The 16,826-nt window shown below is 39.7% G+C and overlaps 1 protein-coding gene across 2 annotated transcripts; it reads left to right on the top strand.

Moving 5' to 3' along the window:
- The first annotated feature begins 862 nt into the window (after positions 1-862).
- Positions 863-16,052, top strand: vrk3 (VRK serine/threonine kinase 3). Of its 2 annotated transcripts, none has more exons than XM_085269128.1 (16): positions 863-971; positions 4,912-5,123; positions 5,207-5,290; positions 6,545-6,658; positions 6,755-6,904; positions 9,512-9,658; positions 10,594-10,637; positions 10,790-10,856; positions 11,593-11,677; positions 11,775-11,877; positions 12,856-12,948; positions 13,038-13,170; positions 13,613-13,730; positions 13,811-13,869; positions 13,954-14,090; positions 15,680-16,052. In XM_085269128.1, the coding sequence occupies exons 2-15, from the start codon at positions 4,913-4,915 to the stop codon at positions 14,088-14,090; spliced, it is 1,545 nt and encodes a 514-aa protein (XP_085125254.1). In that variant the 5' UTR covers positions 863-971; position 4,912; the 3' UTR covers positions 15,680-16,052. The 2 variants fall into 2 exon arrangements, with proteins under 2 accessions (XP_085125254.1, XP_085125246.1); XM_085269120.1 differs by having other exon boundaries at positions 5,207-5,299.
- Positions 16,053-16,826: the final 774 nt, after the last annotated feature.

The following is a 16,826-nucleotide window of genomic DNA, read 5'->3' as shown; positions in this document are numbered from 1 at the left end:
CTAAGTGACTTTAATCATGCCATGGTAGTTTGTACCAGACTCCTAATCTGCTGGAATTTTCTCACAGAAACCTCTCCAGGACTTACAGGGAATAAAAGTTGACATCTATCAGTCTGGAAAGGGTTACAGAGACATTTAAGGCTTTGGGACTCCAGTGAGCCACAGTGAGAGCCATTAGCCACAAACTGACAAAACTTGGAACTTTCCGAGGAGTGACCGGCCTACCAAAATTACTCCAGGAGTGCATCAACAACTCATCCTAGAGGTCAAGAATGATCCCAGAACAACATCTAAAGAACTGCAGGCTTGTCTGGCCTCAGTTAAGGTCAGAGTTCATGATTCAACAAAAGAAAGAGAATGGACAAAAATGGCATCAATGGGAGAGTTAGAAGGGGAAAAATCATTGATGACAAAAAAGAATACAAAAGCTCACATTTGGCAAAAAGATATTATGATGATACCCAATATTTTTTTTTTCACAGTCACATGTTTCAGATGATCAAACAAATTTTAAACAAATTGAAAAAAAAAAAAACCTCAGGAAGGAAGCAAATAGTTTTTCAAAGCATTGTATCATTGAATAATTAAAGCTACCATGAAAACATTTTCAAACAAAAACTAATGTGAAACGAGAAAATTCGCTTTGGAAAGTGAACTAACGGGAACAACTAAAATGAATTATAATGAAACAGACTAATTATAAAATACAAAACTCTTATAATCCTGCTTTGTGCATCGAGAGGCTCTAAGGATTTAGAAGTGAAGTGAGAGTAAAAGCCAGGAGATGGCAGTAGTGCAGCATCTTTGGATGCAAGCTACCGTTAAAAATGACAGAAGAAGAAGATCTCACTTTGTGGTTTTTAGCACAGCTGGTTGCAACTGTCCTGAAGTCCTGCAGAGGGCAGCATTGCGCCTGCGTAGCTCCACCTGTGAGATTGTCAATGCGGTGAAGAAGAAGCAGCAAAACAAAGGTACCAGACGTTTTAACTGTTTGTAGGTTTTTATTATATACGAACAAAACCAGGTGCAAAATTTTTAGACTTATTTTAAACAAAAGTTAATATCAGTACTTTGGCGGCGCTTCCGCCCGAAAGGTTTTTCAAAGTTTTGCTTGACTTTTAGCTAGCTAACACGAATGTTTGGTCAGTATATGAGTGTTTTTTATTTGTTAATTAAACTGAAAGCGGCAAACACGCTGAAATAAACTTCATGTGAAACGTACTCGGTCTTCAGCTATTTTATATTTTCTAAGTAAGGAGTTCCTGTCGCGATAAGGACTGTAGTTTCCTTTACGCCCCGTTTAAACCTCTTCTTAACGGTTCCCTGGAAAAAGTTATGCAACACAATCCAGCAGGCAGAGCTTTGCTAAATGTGGAGCCACCTTTGATTCTGAAACACAGCCTGAAATCTCTTAATCAAGCTTTCTAGTAATTTATTTAAGTAGTTTTCAGGAATAGCTTTCCAGGCTTCTTAAAGGACGTTCAAAGTTGCTCTTTGGATGTCAGCTGCTTTTTAGTCTGTTCTCTGTCAACATGATCCCACAGGCTTCAATAATGTCGAGGTCCGGGCTCTGGGGAGACCAATTCATGACTGGTAGTGTTGCACTGTGTGTGTTTTCTGTGCAGGTGTTTTTACTGTGTTGGCAGTGTGTTTGGGATCACTCTCAAACTCCCTGTTTCTCTTTCCTTATACATTGATTCTTGACAGCTAATGAAACCATTTCTGATTAAGCTTTTGTGAACAGTAGCTGGATCAATGTTTTGGAGATAAAGTATGTGAATTTCAGGAGCGGGACCACGCCTCCAAACACGCTCCTTCCGGTTCTTATCTCTATCCGGTTGTTCAGTGATGACGCGACGAATCCTACTTCCGGGTCTAAAGTAGTCTGCGTTTAATATGGCTTTTGTGTTGTTAACATGTTTAATGTTTTGTATTTTCTTCTATTTGATCTCAAAAAGCTCCTAAAACAGTCAGTGATCCCTGTTGACCTCCCTCGGCTTTTATTACCACTAATCATTTATTTAAGCTCAGTTTTTAAAACCTTAGGATGTAACTACAGCCCAGCCCATGCAACAGTATATGAATGACTAACCTCGTATTGTGGATGGATTATCTCAGTTGTTCGCCTGGCTGAAGTTTGGTCCTTTTACAGCATCCTGCCATGCGATTACATTTGTTTCTGACCACCGAGAACACTCACGTTAACTTTTATCGAGTGGAAAAAAAGTTAGCTTGTTTATATTATGCTAACATAGCTGTGTCGCTAGCGGTCACGTAGCACATCATTATATACCAGCTAGCCCAACTTCAGTAACCCTACAAACGTCACTGCTGTTTAGTTTTCTGTCTTCATTTATGCTGGAAGTGATAACAGAGCTGTACGTTTTAATTTGTTTCCAAAACCCCGCAGTCAGGACATGCTATATTGTATTTAGATAGAAGCTAGCGAGCTAACTCCCTGCTAACTTCTAACTCCGTTAAATGTCATAAATTCCGTTTTCATGGATGCCTGGATGTTAAACTCAATTGTTACACCTGGTAGAGCAGAACGCTGATCATTTTATTAAAGATGAAAGACTTTAGACAGTTTTTCAACTCTCAGTAATGCCACAGTGATCGTTTGATATATGGACCTGCAGTGGAGTTTAGACCCAGACACGGCTAGTGACGTCAGACTGAACAACCGGATACGAGTCCCCCAGTTCTACAAACTGTTCGTTTTCGTGCCAGGCCCGGGAACTGCTGCCAGTACCCTTTGAGGCCTTCCCCAAACCGCAGCTCAGTTCATGTTTAAGCCATTCATCTTTATCTATTAAAACGCTGTCATACATAAAATGACTTCATCACTCAGGGCCTTTTTCAAGTCTTTGTTGGATTTTTTTTTTTTTTATCTGATTCTTAAGAACACGACTTTCTCTTCTTGTCTTGTGACACTTGTTCTTTAGTCTTCTTCTTGTCCAGTTTCATTTTTTAAGGGCACACTGTACATCCCACTGAGACATATCAAGTTTTCAGCTAATAGCTCTGAGGTTCACCTTGTTGTTGCAAAAATACTATTTTATGTCTGTTAAACTGTGTTATCTTTGACACTATTCATAGATTCATTTACTTTAACATAATATTTTAAGTTATATTTTGCTAAATTTTCAGTTATGTGTGGACAACACTGGTTCATCTCTTAGTTTAGGTGCCCCTTTTGACGTTTGAACGATTTATATGTCAGTGTTAAATGGACTTAAAATGAGTGAAAAGGCAGCTAATGTCCAAAGAAAGACCTTCGGAAAGCCTGGATAACTATTGCTCAATACCCCTGTGAAAGAATCAAGAGTATGCTTCCTTGGAACCACAATATAAAGAAATGAGGGGTAGTTCAAGACTTGCACAATAGTGTATCATTTTTGCATGTTTCACAGGTCAAAATTGGTCTTTATGTATCTTATATCGAGCACTGGTCCAGGCACTGCATTTATCTTCTGTCTGAAATGAGATATTTAATTTCTCATTTTAACTTTGTTTTGGTGCTTCTCCCAAACACAAGTGTTGCTACATGTACATGAGCTGACTGTTTGATAAAGACCATGTCTTCCATAAAAAGTCAACAGCGTAAAAAAAAAAAAAAAAGGTCAGAAACTCAACATTTAGCACAGTCTAAATCTCGAGTTTTTATTTTTTCTGAGAGGGATTTCTTGAATGTGATCGTACCTCATTATTTGAAGCTTTGGTTACGGTTAAAGAGTATCTATAATTTTAACAGCATTTATATGATTAAAGTATAAAAGATGCTCTCTAAATTGGGATCTTTACCTCTAAATTAATTGTCTTAAAAAAATATGTCTAGAATTTTCAATAAATAATCTTTTAGGTACTGTTTGTAAATTACTTTTTATGAGTTTTAAATCTTCCAAAATTAACTAAAGCTGTCAACAGAGTGTGAGGAGACAACTACTATGACTTTATGTCCAAACCATCTCTATACTGTATGGTGAGATAACTGAAGTTGAAATGGGGCCAAGCTATACTTTCATGTAACACCAGTTTGTACCCCCAGGTGATATAGTGGGTCACCACAAGGTTTGTTTTTTTTAACCTGGCAAGTAATCAGTAATATGCTGGCTCCATCCATGAGCCAGAGTGTTGGTGGAGGTGCATAGTGAAGATCAGAGCGAGATTCTTTGTGGATCTACAGATATGATAGGGTGCCAACTGTGGCGCTCCATGAAGGAAGTCAGTCAGGAGTAGAAGTAACAGATGGTTTCAAGGTGGGAGTTAGATTACTTCAAGGATTGGCTCTGAGCCTCTTCTTGTTTGCAGTGGTGATAGACAGAACTATGTTTGCAGACAACATTGAGCTCTGTAGGGAGGGAGGAGTGAAGGTGGAGGCGATGCTGGAGAGAGAAGAATGAATCATCTCAGGACACCTGCTGATAAAATGCTGCAGAGGGTACAATGCTGAAAAACCTACCATTAAGAAAGTGGATGGATGTTTTTGTTTTGTTTTTTTCCCCCATACTTAAAGCTTAAAATCTCATGTAGTCTTTGCACTCACTAAAGCTGTCCATTTTTGCAGAGGGATATATTAACATTCATAGCCTGGTTTATATAATATTACCTCTGCACTGATAAAAAGAAATATCCAGAATCCTCTCAGTAAACTCATGTTTACTTTGGGAGTAGAATTATGAACTTGACTTTATTTTCTGAAAACTTTTTTGTGACACTTGCAAAGCTTTTGTGAAGACTGGTGTGGCTAAAAACTGTACTACGAATTCATTTCTAACAGAGTTACCAGCCAACAACTGTCAGATTGTTTGTGTGTAGTTTCCTGATCCACACGATAAACCTCGGACAGATACACGACGTGGCTGGAGCAGATGATTGATGTATAATCATGTTTTATCCTCACTCTTGCAGAATGCCTTTCCATTTCTGCCCCCAGTGTGGGACAAAGTTACAGCCTGAATTCAGATTCTGTCCTTCATGTGGGGAGAAACTTCCCGGTCCTGAAAGTCCATTTCAATCTGAATCTGTGAACTCAAGTTTCTCCTCGCCTCTGAGAAATGCAGCAGCAACATCTGTAGTTAATCCAAGCCCCACTCCAAGCACGAGCTGTGAACTCAGTACAGGTGAATACAGGTGGCAGTATGTCATCAAATAAATACTTAAAATACCAAGTAATTTAGCTTTAACAATCTCTCTCTGTGTCCAGCCCAGGGATTTGACACTTTAAGTTCGTTAACACCACGTCCTGCACTGCGAAGGACTCGCAAAACCCTTTGCCTGGACAAAGAAGGTAAAGAAGGTAAAGGAGATCATACAGGTTATCCTGTTAAGATGTCAGTTATAATGAGGTATGAAAACAGCATGAGTAAATTCAGCTGGAGCAGGGATGTCAAACCAAAGGGTTCAGCTCCCTGAAGTGTTTAGTTCTAAAAAACTCCACCTTTTGTAGCTTCACTGTGATTCCAGCTGGGCCCTTTCTTTGTGGAGTTCGTGCACTGGTGGGTCTGAAGACCTCGAAGTGTATAGAACAAACTTATAGTTAAAGTGCTTTGTAAATGTGAGTACATTACATTACACTGAAAGGCCATGGGAGGCTCTTCTGGCCTTTAGAGTGAATTAAAAATCACTTGGCTGATGGATGGCCCTGGAGTTTGGAATCGGGCTGGTAGATCAATGGTGCAAGAAAGCTGTCCTTAGTATACATTCAAGTACTGTGGCTTATATGTGGCTTATGATCTAAGCCATGTGTTTTATTCATGCTGTAAAATACTTGAGTTCTGGATCGATGACTTCATGAATGTCTGTTTTGTATGTTGTTGAGGGGTTTTTTTTAAGATTTTGAAAATCTGTTGGGGTTTTTTTTTTTTTTGGCCTTTTCTGGCTTTATTGAATAGGAACAGTGAGGAGTGACAGGAAAGTGGAGGGAGAGAGAGAGAAGAAGACATGCGGCAAGTAATTTCGGATTCAAATATTGGCCGGCCGCTCTTAGCTATACACCATGTGGTTGCCTGCTCACCCCAGTGAGCTAAACCGGCTCCCCATGTCTGATGTTTTAGTGACGCAGATAAATACGAACCCTTCATTGATGTTTTGGGGGTTCACTTGTTCCCTGTACCTCTGTGCAACAAAAAAAAGTCTTTCTTTTACATTTTTGTTATCAGCGTGTCGTATCTCACACCTCTGGAAGTCAGCTAAACCCTGATCCGGTTCCTTGTGGCTTCAAAGATGTGATGTCATTTCTCACAGTCAAAGGAAGCTTTATTCCTTTTTTTCCCCCCAAAGTTTTTTTTATTGATTACTTTAACTCTTTACTCACTGTGCCTATAGATTACTCCACTTATTTTGTTCGTGTTTGTAATTATATTTGTCCCCCAGTTATTTATTACTTCTAAGTATATGTTATTATGCTTATTTGGATGCATAACCTTGTAGCTTATATTTTTTATGTTTGTCCAGACTGCTTTGTCTGGACAAACTAGTCAAATTAGTCATACTCAATCACAATCAGTTGAAGCCCTGAACCAGAAGTACTTTGCTTCCACAGATAATGACGCTGGGTTGCAGGAATCTCCACCAAAGAAGAACACGGTCACCTTTAAACTCGACACTGGGGCGCAGCCAATCGTAGAGTCTCCTGTTGCAAAATCTCCTCGATCTGGTGAGCAGAAGCACTGATTTATCTGCCCGTTCCTGCAATTCTTTTATGAAATCTCCATTACCGTTCCTCTTTGCTTTGTTAACTGTTGCTGTGTAGTGCAAAGGAAAGGGAAGCTCTGCAGTCCTTTGAAAAAGCAAGAAGAAGAAGAAAAGAAGCTGTCTGCAAAAACAGGCTGGATAGAGGGGAGATCAGCAGTAGATGGAGCTTCACCTGTTTCCTCACCAAACTCTAAGTCTCCTGCAAAAGGTGAGCTACACGTTGAATGATGTAACAGGAGCATGTTACACACATTGTTAAGTACACTGATAGGTTTGTATAAAGATCACAAAATGTTTAATGATCGGGAGCTTTATTGTTGTTCTGGTGTCGTTACAATCACCACATTTACTGCAGTTTTATTGCTGTAACAAGAGTAATCATTCATTTCTCTTAGAATATCTATTCAATTAATAATTTAATTACATTTTTCCCCCTTAGGCTTTTCAGAGTTACCTTTAAATTTAACCACTTCTTTTACAGAAGTGCTATGGTTCACTTATATACAAGAAAATCTCATGGGGGCCCCCCAATCTTAAATCCAATCAAAAATTCCTAATGCTCATCAGTCATGTGGAAAGCTTTTAAGGAGAACGTGTGAGAAACCTGCCACTCGGACACAAACTTCAATACAAGAACATTACATCTAGTTAAGACTAAGGAGTAAAGTCACAAACTAACCACCTCATCTTAATGGATTTAATTCACTTTTTATATAAATATTTAAATGCTTTCTGAGTGTACATACTTGTGAGTAATTTCAAACTGAATTTGTGTTTCTGTGGCCCACCTGCAGTACCTTTGCAGCCCACACTTTAGGAATCACTGTTATAAACAGAATTCACATAAAGCTTCTGATACATGAGAGGCAAATAGTAATAATAAAAACTAAATCCAAAGCTTCCCAGCGTGGATTAGTTTCAGCTTAGTAAAATAAATTTATCAATAAATTAAACTTAAGTTAAATTAAAATCAGTAAAGGCAAGGCAAGTTTATTTGTATAGCACAATTCAACAACAAGGTGATTCAAAGTGCTTTACAGAGACATTAGAAACAAGAACAAATAAAAAGCATGATTTAAAATTGATTAAAACAAGCAAAAAAACTAACTAACTAATTAACAAACAAACAAAACAGTATATAAAATCAAAACAGATAAAATCAGAACAGTAGATAAGATCAGTAGTTAAATGTAAGTTTTGAAATTTAAGCTTAAAAGTGTGGATTTGGTGCTTTATTCAAATGCAGCTGAGAACAGGTGAGTCTTCAACCTGGATTTAAATAAACTGAGTGTTTCAGCTGATCTGAGGCTTTCTGGGAGTTTGTTCCAGATATAAGGAGCATAAAAGCTGAATGCAGCTTCTCCGTGTCTGGTTCTGACTCTGGGAACTGATAAAAGACCGGATCCAGATGACCTGAGGGATCTGGAAGGTTCATACTGGGTCAGGAGGTCATTGATGTATTTTGGTCCTAAACCATTCAGAGCTTTATAGACCAGCATCAGAACTTTAAAGTCTATGCTCTGACAGACAGGCAGCCAGTGTAAAGACCTCAGAGCTGGACTGATGTGGTCCACTTTTTTGGTCTTAGTGAGGACTCGAGCAGCAGAGTTCTGAATGAGCTGTAGTTGTCTGACTGATTTTTTTAGGTAGACCTGTAAAGATGCTGTTACAGTAATCAAGCCTACTAAAAATGAATGCATGGACTAGTTTTTCCAGGTCCTGTTGAGACATCAGATCTTTTATCCTTGAAATATTCTTGAGGTGATAGTAAGCTGACTTTGTTATTGTCTTAATGTGTTTTTCTAAGTTTAGGTCTGCATCCATCACTACACCCACATTTCTCGCCTGGTTTGTGGTTTTTAGATGTATAGATTGAAGTTCTCTGGTGACCTGTAATCGTTTTTCTTTGGCGCCAAAGACTATTACCTCAGTTTTGTTTTTGTTTAGCTGGAGAAAATTGTGGCACAACCAGTCATTGATTTCCTCAATGCATTTACCAAGAGCCTGTACAGGGCCTCGGTCTCCTGGTGACATTGTGATATATATTTGTGTGTCATCTGCATAGCTGTGGTAGTTTATTTTGTTGTTGTTTATAATCTGTGCCAGTGGGAGCATGTAAATGTTAAACAGAGGGGGTCCCAAGATGGAACCTTGGGGAACTCCACATGTGATACTTGTCTGCTCAGATGTGAAGTTACCTATTGATACAAAGTATTTCCTGTTTTCTAAGTATGTTTTGAACCAGTTTAGTACAGTTCCTGAAAGACCTGCCCAGTTCTCCAGTCGTTTGAGTAATATGTTGTGGTCAACTGTATCAAATGCTGCACTGAGATCCAGTAAAACTAGGACTGACATTTTTCCACTGTCTGTATTCAGACATATGTCATTAAACACTTTTGTCAGAGCGGTTTCAGTGCTGTGGTTCTGTCTAAAACCTGACTGGAAGGCATCATAGCAGTTATTCTGTTTTAAGAAGTAACTGAGCTGTTGAGAAACTGCTTTTTCAATGATCTTACTTAAAAATGGGAGATTTGAGATCGGCCTGTAGTTTTTCATTTGTGTCTTGTCAAGATTGTCCTTTTTCAGTATAGGTTTGATTACAGCAGTTTTTAGTGATTCTGGTAAAAAGAAATAGTCGTCTTTCTTTCTTCCATTTCTTCTAGTGTGCAGAAATTTTTTACAAATTCTTTGTACAAAAAGATTTTGTTGAGTCGATCACAGCACAGCATACTTTAGGTGTGTAATTTTGTGTGTGTGTGTGTGGGGGGGGTTATTCCTGCACTAATTAATTTGAAGTGTTTTCATTAACTTGCAGCAACTGGAAAAAATAAAGGCAGGAAGGCAAAGCATGCATCCTTTGTGGAACCGCTGCCTGAAGGTGAGGAGGTGACCGACACGACCGGCAAGAAGTGGAAGCTGATCAGGCAGCTCAGTCAGAGCGCAACCGAGCTGCTCTACGAAGGTAGGACTGGTCACAAGACATAAGGGGAACACATGAAAACAAAGACAAATGTACAATTGAAGAGTTTGACTCACGTGAAATAGTTGTGGTGATTGCTGATGTGCTGTGTCCCACTGAGCAAACTCAATATGAACAGCTGGCAGAAAACGTGTTTGAGGGAAGTCTAGTTGAGTTGTTGCAGCAGATGTTTCTGTGATGCATCGACCAGCTGTTATTGTCACTGAGAAGGAATATGGTCGCTGTCCCCAGAGTGTAACTATAAGCACACGTCTTTAAAAGGACTCACTCAGTGCAGCGTGTTCGGTGATGTTCTGGCATCCAAATCAGCCTGGGTGTGCTGAAGGAGCTCGGTGTGGTTTCTCATGGGAAGGAACTGATGATGAGAAGGGAAGGGCTGATTGGCTCTGAGCACAGCTCGAGTGGTCTGTATTCCCATAGTGAAACCCCTCACACGTTTATCAAAGAACCAGGGATTACGTTAAGTAACCCAACATCGCTGGCAGATGATAGTCCATGGATTTGAGATTGCATTTCAGCAAATTCTCTACATGCAGATGTTTTCTATCAGAGTACAACCAAAGCTGGATCATGCGTGACTGGTCAGAAGCTGGAGTGATTTACAAAAATCATGCCCCTCATCAAGGTTTTTAACCTTTAAAGTGATACTGGATGTACTATAAACTACAGCATACCACAAATAGGGAAACATAATAACTGCAGCCCACATTTAATGCAATCAGTCAAGTCTATATTCTATCTGTTTGAGTCCAGTAAACTTTATTAAAGCAAAGAGAGGACTAATCCAGTGTAGCTGGTCAACACTGCATTGCACTCCAGCAGGATAAACCAGTTGACTATTTATTGACTTAGAAAAGATAAATATTAATAGGAAATTTTATGATCACAGATGAATAAAGCGGTTTTTCTCTCTTCAGTTTCTCGGCCAAGCTCAAAGGAGTTGAATCACACCCTCAAACTGGTGAGTACAAACGGTAGATAAATGTGTCTGCTTTTCAGTTTATTTCCCAATAATCCGTTGAATTGCTCTCTACTTTGTTGTAATGCTTCTTCTGCTCCTGAATTTCCCTGTGCCAAAAAAAATCAAAGTTATATTTTATTTTTCACTTTTAGGGAACTAAAGATGGAAGAATCTTCAATGAACAGAACTTCCTGCAGAGAGCTGCTAAACCAGCGTCCGGTGAGGATTTATTGTGCTTTTCTGTCACGTTTAGAAGCCCATAATTACCAGAATTAGTTCCCAAAGCTGATTTTATTCTGATTTCAATAAAGACAGAGGATAAGTTTCTGTGACGGTTTCTATCACCTACGGAGGGTTAGGATGTTTTGTCTGTGCACAGAACATTCACTTTGACACAAAGGATTTAAATTACCAGGTGACTCAAAACTAAACTCTCAAAGGTGACAAATGAGTCAGAAAGAAACGCTAACAGCTGAGGCATGAAGCTGTAATACATCTGTTTGACTTGATAGGCATCAGAGGAGCATTGTTGTGTCTTTAACCCTCATCACAGCACAGCAACTTCACCCTTTGGCTTGTGGACTCCTGTTTTAAAACCTTGATTTGACGATTTCTGTCATCACATTCTCAGTTTTATTAAACCAGACGGCGAGGGCCGCAATCTCTAACAGGGGCCGTGAATTACAGATTGACCATCATGTGATATTCAAAGCGCTTAAGCTGTTGATTTGGTGACGAACTCTTCAGGGAGGTGTATTCAATGATAAGGGTCATTTTCTCATAGATGTTTGTTTTATAGCGAGAAGAGTCGCCCTCTGCTGGCTGTGAGAAAGAATGTAGATTGAAAACTTTTCTGAACTGACTTTTCAGACTCTGAAGGCAGTGCATCTGTACATATACACAGTGTTTTCTGCCTGTGTGATGATTTTCCTACTAAAACTTGTTTTCTCTGTAGTGGAAAAGTGGGTCAAGCAAAACAAGCTGGACTTCCTGGGGATTCCTTCCTGCGTTGGCTTTGGTCTCCATACAGACTCGTACAGGTGTGAGCTTTACCTGCACATACAAAACATATGAAAGCATCTTACTTTGACCTGTAAATCTGTTTACATTAATTTCATTTTATTTTCGTTTCTGTAGGTTTCTAATTTTTCCCAGCATTGGCGAGTCGCTCCAGTCCATCATCGAGAAAGAAAATCAGCCTCTGTCTGAGGAAGTTGTTCTTCAGCTGGCCTATAGAATAGTTGGTGTTTTTGAATTGTCTAGTCACATAAATACTCTAAAAGTGGACCTTTTGTACTTTTTCCTCTTCTTAATAATGCTTATTTATCTCTTACTGGACTTTTGTGTAGACACAGTCTGAAACGAGCTGCTTTAGCTCCTCTTCCTTTAACCTTCTATTCTGTTCAGTTCAATTTTATTTTATTTATACAGCACCAAATCACAACAACGGTCACCTCAAGGCGCTTTATATTGTAAGGTAGAACTTACAATCATACATACAGAGAAACCCCCAACAATCATTTGACTCCCTATGAGCAAGCACTTTGGCAACAGTGAGAAGGAAAAACTCCCTTTAAACAGGAAGAAACCTCCGGCAGAACCAATTTTCCACTTCTGTTCACTAAACTGTGATGTTTTGCACTAACAGAGGCAGAGCAGCGACATTTAAAACTGCAGAAACTGCATGCACAAAGTAACGATGAAGAGCTTTCACATTGTGTGAGGTAGATGAAGGAAACAGTATACGAATGATAAACATACAGAGCCATTAAAAAAAATCTGTGTAAAATATAATGAGGTTATAAATAATCCCACTTGGTCATTTTAATCAATACCTGAGCGTCACCTCTGAAGTAAAAAAACAAAACAAAAAACCCACAAAAAACGAGCTCCTGCTCCACTCCTGAGACCCACTTCTTTAAGCCAGCTGGTTTCTGATTGGCTGACCTTCACAAATGGAAGGCTTGGACAGCAAGTGGGTGGGGCTTCTGGAGTTGTGTGTCTGAGAAGAACTGGAAAGCACAGTGATTACTTTTCTTTGTGCTGACCTGTTTATGTGTGCCCATCGTTGTTCCCATTTCACAAGCACTAGAGACAAAATTCTAATGGTTTTGGAAAGATGAGTTATTATTTTAATTTTAGAGCCAGAATTACAAAATAAATCCATTAGGCCTGGGCGATAAAGCGTTAAGAGACTAACTTTTATTTTCCCTTGCAGTTAGACGTGCTGCACTACATCCATTCAAACGAATACGTTCATGCGGATATCAGTGCCGAGAACGTGTACATAAAACAAGGACAGAGGTCACAGGTAAGACGTGCTCTGAGCTTCAAACTGCACTACTCTGTCCTGAAGTGTGTGTAACCAGGCTGCTTCTGTGTGTTTGTGTGTGTGTCTAGGTGTACCTTGTAGGATACTGCCATGCCTTCAGGTACGGTCCAGGAGGAAAGCATGTGGAGTACCGTGAAGCCAGCCGAACGCCACACGAGGGCACCGTCCAGTTCATCAGCCTGGACGCGCATAAAGGAGCAGGTGTGTTGCCTCTGTGGTCCACTGAGCCATCTGTAGTCTGTCAGTGTCACTAAATCATACTTCATCGTGTAAGCTGCTGTAAACCAGAGCGCTCTGACCACGCTCCATCTGGCCAAACACTGGCTTCACATCTGCTTCTCCTTTCGGCTGCTCGTGCCACAGCGGATCATCTACCATCCTCCTCCATCACACCAACCATTTGCGTCACTACATCCATCCTTCTCTGTGGCTTTCCTTTTTTCTTTCTGCCTGGCAACATCCATGGCTTCACATTAGTATGATTTTATTTTCACATGTGAAGGTGGTTTTTTTGTTTTGTTTTTTGTTTTTACAGATTTTGACGTTAAAAGGTACAAATTTCACCCGTGGAAAAACAAGGAGATGTTTTTGTAAATCTGAGGTCTTTTTTTGTTTACTGATTTTTGTCATCACACTCTTTCAGCTCCATCTCGCCGCAGCGACCTGCAGTCTTTGGGTTACTGCATGCTGCACTGGCACACTGGATTGCTGCCGTGGACCGAGCTCACTCAACCACAGCAGATAGCCACCGAGAAACAGAGGTAAGAGAGAGATAATCTGTCATTTTTGTGTAATTTTAACCTTCTGTGTGAAACAAAATGCAAATAACACATGGCTGCAGGTACATGGAGGATGTTCCTGCACTTCTGAGCCAGTGCTTTGGGAGGAGGAGCGTTTCCAGTGAGTTCCAGTGTTTCTTCTGTATCATATACCACATTTTCCTGCATTTTCTTTGGTGATATCTTTCTGTTTTTTGTGCTCCAGGAGCATTTCAAACGTACCTGACTGCAGTGATGGCTCTGCAGTACTCCGAGCAGCCCAATTACTCAACGCTGAAGGCCGGACTCAGCGACGCTTTAGTGCAGCTGGGGGCATCGGTGGAGGAGCCCCTCAATTTTTAGGTGAGGACACACCCGCCTTTACTGAAACTCAGAAATAAAGATGTTCACATGCACCTGAGGCAAGTTCAACATACCCAGAATAGCTTTTCTTTACCTGATGTCAGCAGTCAGCTCATTTACCTGCCTTCTGAATAAAAGGTCAACGAGGCTCAGGTGTTGTGTTTTAGGAGCATATTTTTAAAAAGTTGCTTTAAAAGTAAAAAGTTTAAACATATTCTCCAAGATCTTAATATTTCTCATTGATGCTCATCACATAGAGCCTCTTTGTATCTGCACAGAGATGGTGGTGCTGTTTTTAGACAGCTGATTGGTCACTGGGAGGTTGATTCCTATTTGTTGATCTCTTAACAGATATAACAGCATAAGTTACCATGGTGATACCCCAGTAAGACTTGAAACATCTTTGTAAAACTAAAATTTTCAGATAAGAAAAGGAAGAAACTGAGATTCTGGGTTCATCCGATTCTGAGTTTCTCACAGGATTAATTTTTTTTAATTAATAGATCTGACCAATCAGGTCACTGCATTTGGCAACAAGTGCAATCATAGCTCAAAATGTGCGCCAGTAAACAGTGATATAGAAATAGTAAGATAACACTATTTTACCTCAGACACAGCTGGACGCTGCTTCAGGTCAGTCGGCCTCTGAAATGATTTCTTAGCCTTCTCAGATGTGGCTCCAGCTCTGATGACAAGAGCTGAAACTGCCCCACTGACATCCTGAAATATGTACGAAAGCTGTTGTGATACAGCTTCTACTGCTGGATCAAACCATGAAATTCTCCCTGCTGCTGCCTTCTTCTGAGAATCGAATGAACCCAGAATCTCAGTTTCTTCCTTTTCTTGTTTAAAAACATCAGGACCAGCTCATCATCGCTTCATGTCGACTTCATTCTCTTTAGATTTAGTTTTTCTGAGGGCAAACCTTTTGTAAAAACCCTTTCAGTGTGTATACACGTTACATGACAAGTTCAGATCTGAAAAATTTTGAATTTCGTGTTGTTTCGTGCTAAAGACCCCTTGCTCAGCCTCAAAGCCTGTATCATAGTACAGGACTGTTCTTTGCAATCAGATATTAAAAAGTATTATTTATACACTGATGTCATTATGAATTACATCTGTTGGAGACATTATGTTTATTATTTACAGCACAGGATGCAAAGCTAGAGGTGGCAGATGAACATGAGGTAAAGATGCTTAGATTTTCATTGGGCGTGACTGAGATGGAGGGGATTCGAAATGACTTCATCAGCTCAGGGACAGCTCTGAGTTAGTGAAGCGGAGGGTTGGTGTTAGGAATAGGGTAAGATGGAGGTAGATGATCCGCTGTGGTGACCCCCAGTCAAAAGAAGACATACAATCTTCAGATAAAGCTGCCACCGTTTATATGAAAGGGCCCTTTATCTATGTAGCCGAACAGGCAAAATCCAAGCAGACTGAACGCAAACGGGGATTATTACTGTGATCAGATGAGATTATCAGAGATTTAATTAAACCAAACTGAAGCGTTAAAACTGACATCAACCTGACAGCGATGCTGCATATGTATCAAACCCTTTGAGTCTGACTAATCTTTGTTTTATTTTCAGAGAGATCGCACAAAAGAGACAACACTGAAAGATCCTGGAGTTTTCTTATTTTAAAGTCGTGTTTAAATGCTGATGCTTTATTGCACTGAAAGTCATGAGTTTATTAGGTAAACGATTCATTGGTTTTACAGTTTGTGTGTGTGTGTGTGGGGGGTTTATCATCTTTATGGAGCTGTTGAGGCTTCTGTGGTTTTCAGCCTCAAAGAAATACAAGTTTTAAATTCCTAAAGCACTGATTTTTATATTTTGTGTGTTGCAGTGTTGTTAGGTAGTTAGATTTAACAGGGTGATTTTTATAACAGATGTTTTTTTTTCTGTTGACTTATCCTGCTGAACATTTCAACAAATAAAATATCGACATTTCTTACAGTGACTCAGTGAGCTTTGATATTTTCTGATAAGAATACATCGTCTGGTTATTGCTACCTGTTATTCTTTTTTTTTTTTTTTTTTCAAGCTCCAGATTTTTGTCCCTGAATTTTGGGAGAGTAGCTTTGCATGACTCAGAGTTAAAAATAATCCTTATTTATCTTTTACCGGACCTTTGTGCACATCTCGCCCATTTTACCTCTTTATACTTTACCTCCACTCTTCTGATTGGTCGTAGCTCACAAACAGAAGGCTGAGAAAGGCTGAGGCTGTTGGCTCACAGGAATTACACAAACACACACTGACCTCTTTATTTGAGACTTTTGCCAAGCTTAACCCTCACACAACCCAACTGTTTTAGTAACCATAACCAGTCTCTGTCAAATGAGCTGTTTTCATCACCACTGAGGGCATCGAGTTTCTGCCTTGAGACGTCTGTATCAGTTAATAATGTTACTGTGTTTGAAGAGAGCAGACAGGGAAAAATTTACAATAAAATTAAAACCTGAGTGTAAGAAAAATGTGTCATGTGGAGATGGTCAACAATAATACTTGGTCAGTCTGCAGTGTTTAAATGCCAGTCAGTGGGTATTAAAGGCTCAAAGTGTGCCAAGAGCACATCTCCCACACCTTTTATACCACCAACAGTCTGAACTGTTGACTCGTCAGACCAGACAAAGTTTTTCCAACCTTCTACTGTCCAGTTTTGGTGAGCCTGTGTGATCTTCTGCTTTAAGGGTCAGTGTGGTGTTCAAAAAGGAATTTTCACCCTTTGGAT

The sequence above is a fragment of the Mchenga conophoros genome, linkage group LG1 (assembly GCF_057382185.1).
Source record: "Mchenga conophoros isolate Kocher_MC1m ecotype Shallow Benthic linkage group LG1, M_conophoros_male_GT1.1, whole genome shotgun sequence".
In the NCBI taxonomy this organism is placed as follows: domain Eukaryota; kingdom Metazoa; phylum Chordata; class Actinopteri; order Cichliformes; family Cichlidae; genus Mchenga; species Mchenga conophoros.
The sequence above is the reverse complement of the archived record's forward strand: the minus strand, read 5'-3'. Positions and strand labels throughout refer to the sequence as shown.

What these genes read in the sequence shown, in the direction of transcription:
- vrk3 (XM_085269120.1), top strand. Translation starts at nt 4,913, where the DNA reads ATGCCTTTCCATTTCTGCCCCCAGTGTGGGACAAAGTTACAGCCTGAA. An exon ending in AACAAGGACAGAGGTCACAG is followed by an intron (nt 12,949 to 13,037) that starts GTAAGACGTGCT and finishes GTGTGTGTCTAG; the next exon opens with GTGTACCTTGTAGGATACTG. An exon ending in GGACGCGCATAAAGGAGCAG is followed by an intron (nt 13,171 to 13,612) that starts GTGTGTTGCCTC and finishes ACACTCTTTCAG; the next exon opens with CTCCATCTCGCCGCAGCGAC.